This window comes from Carassius carassius, chromosome 5, assembly GCF_963082965.1.
Source record: "Carassius carassius chromosome 5, fCarCar2.1, whole genome shotgun sequence".
In the NCBI taxonomy this organism is placed as follows: domain Eukaryota; kingdom Metazoa; phylum Chordata; class Actinopteri; order Cypriniformes; family Cyprinidae; genus Carassius; species Carassius carassius.
In genome coordinates, this window is record NC_081759.1 from 32,906,817 (window position 1) to 32,919,648 (window position 12,832).

At 39.8% G+C, this 12,832-nt stretch overlaps 1 protein-coding gene across 1 annotated transcript; it reads left to right on the forward strand.

The window, feature by feature from the left end:
- The first annotated feature begins 490 nt into the window (after positions 1-490).
- Positions 491-12,493, forward strand: adamts8a (ADAM metallopeptidase with thrombospondin type 1 motif, 8a). Its single transcript, XM_059550772.1, has 9 exons — positions 491-1,467; positions 3,124-3,363; positions 4,304-4,436; positions 4,969-5,136; positions 7,139-7,437; positions 8,537-8,723; positions 8,897-9,069; positions 9,546-9,721; positions 10,969-12,493. The coding sequence occupies exons 1-9, from the start codon at positions 751-753 to the stop codon at positions 11,702-11,704; spliced, it is 2,829 nt and encodes a 942-aa protein (XP_059406755.1). The 5' UTR covers positions 491-750; the 3' UTR covers positions 11,705-12,493.
- The last annotated feature ends 339 nt before the right edge of the window (positions 12,494-12,832 follow it).

Here is a 12,832-nt window from a genome sequence, read left to right on the forward strand (position 1 = left end):
GAGAGTGATGAACTCAGGGTTGTGCGTCAATTACTTGAAATGACATTTAAAAACAATATCGCAGTTTGATGTGCAAGAGACGTCATCTGCACGTAGACTATTCGGAAAAACTTTTTTGAACTATTTGATTTGTGGTTATAACCTCCAGCCAGGATATATTCGGTTGTCACCTTCACAGCCCCCTGCTATCTAGGTATGAAGACACCATTAGCTCGTGAGTACATCGCGTTTCTTCCCAGATTTTCACTGGTTTGACACGCTCTCAAGCATCTGCTTGACACTCAACACATACCTCGAGTGTCCTAAAGCATTCCAGCCGGCTGTTATAATAATAGCTGTAAGCAAGATTTGCAGTAATGAAAAGGGGCCGTGCCGGTACCCCTATTGGATCAAACCAGTTTTTTTCTTGCTTTGCCGCACGAGGGGAGGAGAGAGAATGAATATCAAAAATAAACCGCGTACGCTAGAGAAGCCCAAGACTGTATAAATACCCGCGCAAGAACATTCTTCGCTTACACAGTGAGCTGAATGATGAGTATTTTCTTACAAGACTCTTTCTATGAACTCTCGAGACTTAGCCTAATTTGAATTCTTATTAAATCAATATTGATATTGGTTTTTTTTTCTATCTTTTAATTTTCACTGGATTATGTTCATCTTAGTTTAAAAACAGAACTAGCTATCAGTCGTTCCAGTGCCGTTTTCTCATTTTTCAACACAGTTTTGGATATTTCTGTATTCACCATTAAAATGGTATTGGTATATGTTGGTTATATGTTTTTCTTAGTAAATCTTATGTCTCAGTTAGCCACGGGCGAACTAAACGAGGAAGAGGAGACCGTGCCAGTAAGCCTTACTTTCAGAAAAGGTGTTTTTTGGAGGAATGAAGAGAGACAGCGTTTTAAGATCAATGCATTTGGTCAACTTTTTCTGCTTGACCTGACGCCGGATAGCAGGTTCGTGTCTCCATCATTAAACGTCCAGCGCATTAATGCAAAAAACCTCGCAGCCGTTCTGGACGCCTCCAGGAGTGGAGGTGTCTTTAGGGATGTGACCCCGTCCGGAGACAGCGGCGCGGACCTCAGAGACTGTTTCTACAAAGGAACGGTCAACTCCGATGAGGACTCGGTAGTTGCTGTCAGTTTATGTCACGGCATCCAGGGTACTTTCATAACGCAAGGGGACGAGTACTTCATTCAGCCTAAAGCAAGTGCCAAGACCACCGGCAAATCTTTCCCGCAGGTGCACGTCGTTAAAAGGCGAGCGTTTTCCAGCAGCAGTCACAGAGCGTCAAATATGGTCTTTGATCAAGAGAAAGTTGACAGCTTTGTGAAAACGAGCAACCTGAACTCTAGTGAAGACGGCAAAGTGAGACGCGCGAAAAGATTCGTCTCAGCTGCGAGATACATCGAGACCCTGATAGTGGCTGACGGTTCTATGACACGTTTCTATGGTGACGAGATAAAGGTGAGCCAAGCGTGCCTTTAGAGAAGTCGCAAATTTCCGAGGTTTATTTTGAAATGCATGCGCAATTGTTAATACTACATTTGCTCATTTAGGTGCACCTACTTTTTCGTTATCTGATTCTGAAACGTGTATACAACTGAGCTACTGACCGACCGTTCTATTCATTCACTGAAGACTTTTCACCACTCATCCGAGGGGCTTCGACTGACCACCTGGTGAAACAACTTAGCCTATAGGCTACAGTATGCATAGCAATATGTATATTTAATTTTCCTATTTAATTGTATTTATTTTACAAGCTTATATTTCGCAGTCATAGCCAGATTTTGTCCTTATACGAACAACTGACTGCAATATGTACAAGGAATATTTGTATAAAATGTTAGGTAAGGTACCTAAATAGATAATAATTCGACTCACAAAGACCTATCAAGTCTTCTCAATAAGTTTTCCAGCTGACATTCAATCAGCACGCAAGGAAAGTGTGCGTAAACACGTTAAATTGAGTTTACCAAGGAGGTAGGTCAATATACTGAGGTGTTGTAGGGAGCAAGGATCCTCGAAAGCGGCACGCAGCACTTTGCGTCGGTGATTTCTTTCTTTCCGCGGTCGCTTGCAGCGGGGTTTCTCTCATGGAGATAGAAAGATCGGGTTGGAGCTGGATTGGAGTTACAGAACGCTTTGAACGAAATCTGTCAGTCCATTCCACCTACATTATATAGTCCTGTTTTAAAACTATGCGAAGCTTTATGTAAATAGAAATATGCTAACAAAAATCAATCTTTCTGGATATGAATTACATATTGAATTATGTGAATGAATTTTTTTTTTTCACTTCTACCCCTTAAGATCTGTACAGAAGTAATCATTAAAAGTAGGGAATATGTGTTTATCCCTTTAACTGATGTGTTGCTAGCTATATAACTATTCAAAACAGCTGTCATATGGGCTGTTTCAAATTATCAAGGATTTCAGGACAAAACTGTCATTCAGGGACAAATTTCCATTCTAGGCGTTTTTATTTCCATGTTAAACTGCAGCTGTATTCACAAGTCGAAGTTGAAGTATCAAGTTTTTAATAAAGGCTAAAACGAATTAGCCCTTAATGATCGGTCTATGATTTAGACATGAAAAGTAACATAAATCAGGCAAACCACTAAAAGCTTGTGGTTTGAGGGTGACTGTGGGGTTGGTTATACAGAGTGTAACAAAATATGAAACTTGTCTGTGAATCAGTATGAGAGAAAATAAAATACAGAGGACGGCGAAAATGACATCCAGGAGTTGTTTGCGACCCTTTTTATTAATAGAATGAAGAACAAATGTTTAGATGTCTTGGTCCCATAGGCCTTCAGATTTGGGCCACCACTTTATTCTCTTCCCCCCAAAATGCAAGTTTAATGAAGAAAATACTCACTGAGCAGCTGTCTTTGCTGTTCCTACTATGATATTTGTGACAGCTGCATTATTTTAATGTATATGTTTAACATGGAACCTAAAATATTGGTTCAGTCAGACAATCATCTAGTTTTAATGCCAAAAATACATCATGTTTTTGGAACTGTATATCCAGGGTTTGATATGTTTACACAGTGTATCTGCAGACCATTTTTGTTTGATTACAACATTTCTTTTCTCTATGTTTTCTTTCTACAGCACTACCTCCTGACAGTGATGTCCATGGCAGCACAGATCTATGTTCACCCTAGCCTGAAAAATGCTGTTAGTCTGGTGGTAGTGAAGATGGTGGTTGTGGAGGATGAGGAGGTGGGACCTGAGCTTTCAAGCAACGGTGGCGTTGCCCTGCGCAACTTCTGCAGGTGGCAACAACTTTTCAACCCTGGTAGTCAGAGGCATCCTGAACACTATGACACTGCCATCCTGTTTACTAGAGAGGTGAGAAACACAAAACAGAGATGTTTTAGAACAAAGGAATCAAATTTAAATGAAAAATCAACATTAACTGAAATGCTATACAAAGAAATTCATGTGAGTGACCCATTTTCAAATTATCAAATGTGTTTTGGGTTTAAAATTATGGCACAACTGGACTTTTTTTTTTTACAGATTTACTATAAATATGTAGGTCATTTAATTAATTTTCCCATCAGGAAAGATGGCGACTTTTTCTCCCCAACATTTCCAGTCCACACACATTTTACAGATGTAATTACCTTCAGCTTTTGATTAACTCACTTGGCTACCACTTTTCCAAAACAAGACATAATTTCATTGAGTCAGTGACAGGGTCATGATCACAATGCTCAGCAGGGAACCCCTGTCCAAACTTGGAGACAGCAAGCAAGAGCTTGTAGCTCTGCCAAAAACCAGAGGGTTAGCACTGGATAAAATAGTTGTGGGAGAAACAAAAATGTAAGAGAGCAACAAAACAGAACGAAGAGAGATCTCAGTCCTGCTGTGGCTAGATGGAGAAACAGGTGGTTTTTATTTAGCGGAGGAGGTCTGGGTGTCTCTGGTCGTCTCACATGGCTTCCACTGAGACGTCTTCCCCAGTCAAGGTTATCCCTGTCTGGACAGGGAAGTGCTGGGCAGGCCCTTTGGTCTACACGGTGCTGTGTGGTCCAGCTATCTCATAGTTAATTTTCCCCCTCTGGCTTTTTTCTAGTATGCAGTCTGCCATGTATTTGCTTCATTTTACGATGGAAACACTGACAAATATGTTTTGCTGGCAAGAGCCTGCTTGGGGAAAAAAGGGCTGTCTGGAACTAATGGAGCGATGTCTGGATATCAGTGTCTCAGATGTGTCCCCCTCTCCTCTACTCTCACATCTCTCTGGCTCATTTGCCCACTTGTCTCTTTCTTTTTTTGACCTCAGGATATTTGTGGATATAAGGATTGTGACACTCTGGGTGTAGCTGATATTGGCACTATGTGTGACCCCAAAAGGAGCTGCTCAGTCATAGAGGACAACGGCCTTCAGGCAGCTTTCACTGTGTCACATGAAGTCGGTATGTTCACACACATGACCAGACTTCATGTCTGTAGTTAGACATCTCAGCCTTACCGACTGTCTGGACAAGAGCATGTGTTCCAGACTGAGTCATTAATTAATGTAAGCCAGCTGTTTTCAGCAGCTAAAATATTCAGAGAACTTTGTGTTACCATTACTCCCGTCGATCGATCACAATTTTGAATCGAATTCATCACATGATCTGAAGACTAAATTCAAATGAATCACAATTAATTTAATATCTATATTTAATTGCAAAATGATGAATCACATGTCAATATTTGATGAGAAAAAGACCATTAAATAATCAAATAGACTTACGTAGACTGTCTGAGGTACAGTTCTTCTCCATTGAATAAGCACCAAGTTGCAGTAGTAGCAGTAGTGATGACACCGTCTGGAAAGGCAAAAAGCACAATGAGAATCAGTGATCAATGAAAAATATGGTCATATGGAGGAGCACAGCAATGTGGAAAAATTATTACACTGTACAGGTGAAGTGCATCTTTCTATTTTACTCTTTTTTTCAGGCCATGTACTCAGCATGCCACATGATGATTCCAAAATCTGTGAGAAGTTGTTTGGGCATCTCAACGGGCATCATATGATGGCTCCTTTCTTCGTTCACCTCAACAAAACTCTTCCCTGGTCCCCATGTAGTGCATTCTACATCACCGAGTTCTTTGACAATGGCCACGGTATGATCCTTCTCTGCCTGTCAGGATGCTGTTTTAATAATTTCCCTTATTATTGTTTTTTTTAGTATAGCGGAATACAGTATATGTGAGTGAAAAAGAACTCCCTGAAATGCAGTACCATTTGATTTGCTCCTGTCTTTCTGAGTGTATTTTTTATTAATAGCTGGTTTTCTCTCGGTTAACATTAGGTTTTCAGTTTTTGTTTGGTTTTGGCCTTAGAGCATAATGGTGCATATTTCCTAGAGACTCTGAGAGTTTTGAGACATTTTGCTACAATTGTATATCTGTCATTCAAAAGTTAATGGAAACATGGCACAGAGAATCTACAGTGTAATTTTCATCTTAATGTGCGGTGAAAAATCTCTATAATGTAGATGCCTGTGTTTTATGAATTTACTTTCTTTCAGTGTTTTGCACGTTTCTTGTTTAAATGCCACTTCTGTCTTAACTTACTCCCTGACCACTAATAATGGGCTGGTGGGACCACACTCTGTAATTTTGCTGAGAGTGTCAAAACTAACAGTCTTTGCAGAGTAAGCTCACTCTCACTCTATCTACTGATGTATGGTGCGAATATATACACTACCGTTCAGAAGTTTGGGATCAGTAAGATCCCTCATTTTTGATGTCCCCTGTGCTCACCAAGGCTGCATGTATTACATCAAAATAGAGTGAAAACAGTAACACTGTGAAATATTATTACAGTTTAAAATAACTTTTCTATTTCAATACATATAAAAATGGTCTGTATTTTCAGCAGCTGTTACAATAGTCTTCACCATCACACTCTTTCAGATCAAATTTTCTGGATTGAATGGAAAGTTAAAAAGAACAGCATTTATTTTTAATATAAATCTTTCCATCAAGACTGTCCATTAGAGATACCTAATATTAACTATGATTCAAATACAACAGGACAATTCACAATAAAGATGAACTCAGATAAGAAAAAGTGACAACTCCGGAAATATGGTAGACATATTTTCTCCAGTTGATTTATTTCCGTCAATATCTCAGTCTACACACTTTTGTTCCCGCTCTTCCACTGACTCATCTTCAGTGACTCAAACATCCTAGGTTTAACAACTTTTCCCTCACAGAGACAGTACAGTACGTGTAGCCAAGCACATGCTGTCTTTACCGGTTGCACTGTTGCTACAGGTACTGTAGACTATGAACTGATATGGCTTCAAGGCTGTTATTTTCCATTGTTGTCATACCTGTATCCGTTTCACCAAATGCCTTCCATTACTAAGCATTCATAACATTCATTTAGGTCTGTAAAGCTGTATTGGAACCTTTCCAAATTCTTAATACTTAAGATGTTAAGGTATCCTCAATACTTTAAGCCTAATTAGATTTCACAGTGTCAATCTCAGAAAAACACAAAGGGAGTCAAGAAGTCTGCGTAAGTGTTTCAAGGCATTATACTGTCTCCATATCTTTATCCATGTGGATAAAACTATGTTTAGGAAGAACATTTCTTACAGTTAAATTATACTTTCTTTTGTAACAGATAAAAACTATTTTTTTTGTTTGTTTTATAGCTGAGTCTGAGGCTGCACGATAATAGGTTACATAATGGATATCTCCAGATGGGAGACTTATTATGTATTACGCACATTGGGATGAGAAGAGGTACAGTGAGATCTCTCAGCAATGAAAATAGTCCCCTCAAGCTAATGTGCACACCTGTTTTAGACTTGCTGTATGTAAGAGTTGTTTTAGCTGAAGTAAACACTCAGTCAATAGCAACAGGCTTAAGGAAAACACTCCAAACCACCTTAAAAGCATAATATAATTTAGGTTTATATACATGTATTTGGGAGAAGCTTTTACCCAAAGGAACTTGTCTTGTATTAAAGGTACATATTTTATCAGTAAATGCTTTCCCTGGTAATCGAACCCATGAACTTGGAACTGTTTAAGCTACAGGAAGACAATCTTCAAGTTGAATTGGAAGCAAATAAGCTAAATAAAACCCTGCATGTGCTTTCCTCAGGTGACTGTTTGCTGGATCCACCTGTGAAGAGCATCCCTTTACCTCCCGAGCTCCCTGGCCGTATGTTTGGTCTGGACCGCCAGTGCCAGCAAGCTTTCGGGGATGAATATACCCACTGTCCCAATGCTCCTGAAGATCAGGCATGTGCACAGCTGTGGTGTCGTGAGGAAGGAAAGATCCAGTGCACGACCAGGAATGGAAGCCTTCCCTGGGCTGAGGGTACTCCATGCGGGGAGGACAGGAGATGTCGTGAGGGTTCATGTGTGTCGAGTGCACTGGAGGAGGCGGGAGAAGAGAAGGTATGCATGCCCAGGAGGATGTGTGTATGTGAGTCATCCGGTTTACCTGTCAGCACGTATGCATCTAAAACACCCATGTACAGATTAACAGGCAACACTTTTAACAAATATCTAACACAGCAGGCGATGCTTGCATATGGCCTCTTTGTGCGTCGCCCTCCTCTTCCTTTAAAAAATTGTAAACAATTGTGCATACTGTCTCAGTGATCTCTTCTGTCTCTCTCAGATTATTCAAAACTTTTACGTATTTCCATTCCTTTGACTTTAAAGATGACACATACTTTTCACCATAGTGTTTACATGTTTGAAGAAGTCTTAGAGTGCTTAGAGCCAGATAGTTCTCTTTTTTTTACCTTCAGAAAAAACTCATTCGTCCTCTTGGATCCCAACCAGCTGAGCAGCTTAAAATAATCAGTCCACTTTAAATTCAGCTTCTAAATGCCAGAGAGAGTGAGAGAAAGAGAGAGAGAGTTTATATAGAGGGAACCTCAATTATTTTTGAGCCTTCCATTAAAGATGCATTTGCAATGTATTCAGCAAAGCCTCTTAAAAAGTGTGATTATATTTGGTGCAGTGTGTATAAAAAAACAAGCTTGTGATCCCAGACACCCTGGCTGTTAGAAAGCATCCCTCAGCCAACTCATAAAAAACCCTGACAGAAATGCAGTGTGGTATGCTCACATTCTGTCAGCACTACGCTTACTGGAAGTGATGTTTAGAAGCGCTTTGCAAGGCAAAAGTGACAGTAAAGACATTTATAATGTTACAAAAGATTTCTTTTTCAAATGAATGGTATTCTTTTGAAACTTTCCACACAAATATTAGCTGTTTTCAACAATGATAATAATAAGAAATGTTTCTTGATTGGCAAATCAGCATACTGGAATGATTTCTGAAGATCATGTCACACTAATGGCTGCTAATAGATTCTGCTTTACCATCAAAGGAATAAATTACATTTTCAAGTCTATTGAAAGATACTAAATTACTAAATTGTAATAATATTTAGTAATTTTACTGTATTTTTACTGTATTGTTTATACAAGGTGCTGTACATTACCAGGAAATGTATATCTAACTGCCTCTATTTGTGTTCTAGGTGCCAGTCAATGGTGGCTGGGGAGAGTGGGGCCCTTGGGGGCCGTGTTCACGTACATGTGGTGGGGGTGTGGAATTTTCTCGCCGTGAGTGCACTGCTCCAGTGCCACAGAATGGGGGCTCATACTGTGTGGGACAGAGGGTCAAATACCAGTCCTGCAATACTCAGACATGCCCAGTGGACCATGGTAACATTTTATAAATAAACCTCCATACACACACTTGGTGGCATAGGTCACATTATTGAGGCCTAGAGAATGAGTGAGAGGAGTGAATGAGGTCAAGAGCTTGAAGGACTATGCATTTGTTACAATTACAGTATTCTAAGTGGTGCACCAGTGACCATTTTTATAATCCACAGGAAAAAGCTTCAGAGAGGAGCAGTGTGAGAAGTATAACACTGACCGTTACTTGGACATTCAAGGAAACATTAAGCATTGGATCCCTAAATATTCCGGTGTCTCTCCACGAGACCGCTGCAAACTCATCTGCCGAGCCAAAGGAAGCAATGAATTCAAAGTTTTTGAAGCTAAGGTGCACATCCATTGAAAATGTTTTCTAATCTGATCAGCAATAATAACATATTAAATAAGAAATTTTAGTCTCTTCTGTGTATCTGCCTGCTCTAAAGCTTTACTAAGACGTCAGATGATCTCTTTCTTAGACTTCCCTCTTGCCACAGGCCCATTGATATCTTTACACTCCCACTAAACTCTCATGCATGAAATATTTTCCCTGTTGTAAAATGTGAAACCTGAGCACCCTAACCCTACAGTCCAGCTGCTTGCTTAAGCTCTTGAGTGCACCTCTGTAACTGATATTTCAGATACAGCTGAAATGTACTTGGTTTTGCGTCATCCGCACAGAGTTTTTGCTATTCCGCTTTATGTGGAATAGCCATTATGTTAGAACAGAATACACTGGAGCACTTAGGCTGCCACTGCAATAAAAGTGTTTTGTTTATGGTTCTCTGTCTATTGTAATGCTGATGTTTCATATGTGCTGTGCAGGTCGTGGATGGCACCACCTGTGGGCCAGACACCACATCTATCTGTGTTCAGGGCCAGTGCATCAAAGCTGGTTGTGACCAGGTGATAGGCTCCAATGAAAAGCTGGATAAGTGCGGTATCTGCGGAGGTGACAGTACAAACTGTAGGAAAATAAGCGGCTCATTAAACAAAGCTACGTAAGTATAGATTGTATATGTAAGAATTATTAATACCATTTAAAATGATGGAACACACTGGGAAAGGTGTGAGCTACTGATATAACTGAATCTATACATAACGATATTATAATCTACAGTATGAAAAATGGATATTCAATGGAGATTACCAATGGAACCATCATTAAATTATTCTCTTTTCATAAATTGTCTTTAAGTAAGCTTTAAAAGACAGCTAAGGTAGTCTAAATGTAAAAAAGGGTAAATGATAATGTACAAATGAAGTATCTAATATAATTTCTATAAATGTAAAAATTCTGAGCTCTAGAAGGGGGTTTTCACAACGATACCATAGAGGAACCATTGTTCTGTGAACAGTTCTTAAAAGAAAGATTTTTGTCTTAAGGTGTGGTCACAGTAGTAAAATTGCAATGAAATTTTGCAAACAAAAAAGTCCATTGTCTATAGAGGGTTGTGCTGTGTTCAGCTTGAATGCAGTGAAACAAAATGCAGATACTACAGAATATATTGAAACAACCAGAATATCCATTGGGGTTCTCGTCACTTTTGACATAATGTAATTTTTGCCTTTAACAAGTTTTAGGGCTGGGTGATATGACAGTACATAACAATGATCATCCATTTTTGGATCTAGCTATATTGCATTTATAGTGTTGTCTAGCAGATCTAGTATGCTATGTACTGTACATGGACCACTAGTTCTCTGAGTCCAAATGCCTTTAATTTAATCAGTTATTAAGTTTTACTCCTGTTTTCAGAGTTTTACTAGTGCCAGCCAAGTTACAAGACGTTTTGCCACTCAGTCTGGTTGAGTGGTCATATTCTGTCACGAAAGTGACATCAATGCATACCCTCTATTGTCAGAAACACAGACATGTATGAAGCACCTTTCACACAAAAGTCACTTTCAAAATAAGCAAGTTTTTATTGGTCGATGCAGCAAATTCATGTGACCAACTTGAAAATGAGCAAACCCTGCAGGGGGAAATTTTTCACACTCACATAAAACTTCTGATAGAACAGATTACTATTGGAATAGTAACCTATTCTATTCGAAGGTGGGCCACACCTTCAGAGTAAAGAACCATGGAAAATTCTGCAATGGAAAGATTCCATGGATGTTAAAGATATTTCATGTAACCAGAGATGCTAAAAAAGAACCTGTCATTTTAAGGTGTGTATTGTCAAATGATGACCAATATTGTACCGCTATTCATATGATACATTATTTATGCCTATCTCCACAGTATTGGCTACACTGATATTGTTACTATCCCTGCTGGGGCAACTAATATTGACATAAAACAGCGCAGCCATCGAGGCATCGCACATGACGGTAACTACTTGGCGGTAAAGATGGAACACGGAACCTACATCCTGAATGGGAATTTCTCAGTGTCTATGGCAGAGCAGGACATCCCAGTGCCTGGCGCCATGCTTCGCTACAGCGGCTCTTCCACCACCTTGGAGCGCCTCCTCAGCTTTTACAGACTTCGGGAGCCCATCACCATCCAGCTGCTGTCCACCGCTGGGGACACCTCACCCCCTAGAATCAAGTATACTTTCTTTTTGCCGAGGGACGTGCCTTTTAGCAAGCCTGGCACAGAGAGCAGGATTTCGCCACATGTCATCTTGCCCTTTGGGGGAGCTGACTGGGTCCTGGGTGAGTGGTCTGAGTGTTCCAAGAGCTGTGGTGCTGGATGGTCCAGGAGAAGCGTGGAGTGTAGAGATGGGGATGGATCCTTGTCTCACCTCTGCGATGCCGACCTGAGACCGGCAGACATCCGGCCCTGTGGGGATCTGCCCTGTCCCATGTGGCAAATGGGGCCGTGGTCAGCCTGTTCACGGACTTGTGGAGTCGGACAGCGGCAGCGCACTGTAGTCTGCATGGACTACACGGGCAAGGTTCTAGAGCATGAAAAGTGCAACCCAGACAAAAGGCCAGAGGTAGCTATAGCGGAATGTTTTTATCAGGACTGCTAAAGCTGACATTATGTGCAGTAGTAGAGAATGAGGAGGTGGTGGGATGATGACTGAGAAAATGCTTCAGAAACAAACTAAGAAGCTCTTGGGTATAGAGCATTAGATTGGAGATTGCATGTCAAGCATAACCAGGACATTTGATATGAGTTATTATCTATACCATGGTTTAATCTAATTCTGTCTTTTAACCACAAAGGTAACCTCCCACGGAGATCTACCTCAGTCAATACAAGCTTCATAATGTTCACAGTTTAGAGAGGAGTCCGTTGGAAAACATTTGCACAAACCTGCTGAAATGAGTCCAAATTAAGGTACCTAAAGGTGGTCACATTAATGATTCAAGTCAGATCATCCATCTTTTTAGAACTGTCCACAACGGACTGCATTTTAGTATCTTTATACATGCTAGACTAATTGATTTCACACATTTATTTTAATTGCCAGCTTATGTTTTGTAGCATTTAGTCTGATTCTTATAAATATTTACTCCTTTTAATACTGGTATCACCCTCAAAGGCTTTCAGATTTTTCATATTGCAACACTGGAGGAAACAGTATTTGGAAGTACAGTCCTTTACTGGTCTCACAATAGCTGTATGTACATAACATACACAGATAAGAGCTGAATAGATACAGATATGCTAATTTTACCTTTAAAATGTTGCCTGGTTATGACTGTTGATTTGGATGAATGATTTTAGTTTGTAATGTAGAATCAAAGTGGAATTGCCTTCTCTCACACACTGTTGGTTTTTCTGTACATATATAAAGCCTTGAGGCAACAAGCTATCCCAGTTTAAGAGCAACCGTGTAAAGACTACAAAGTATGCCTTTAATTAATTAATTTCTCTATTGGCATCCACTGGTGCACATTACTTAAAAGGGATCATTTAAAATAACCGATACTGGCATATGTGAGTTTACAGGAGAAAGTAATTTATTGTTAAATGTTCATTTAGAAGTGGATAATTACTGTATATTATTGGACACACATGTGCCCTCAAGATAATTGCAATGATTACTAAGACACAAAAAGAGAAAATACATTTCCTGTGAAAGACACATTGAGATTGCATGCATCTTTGCAATCTATATTCTGTTAATTTGTCCTTACTCTTCCAAGCTTTA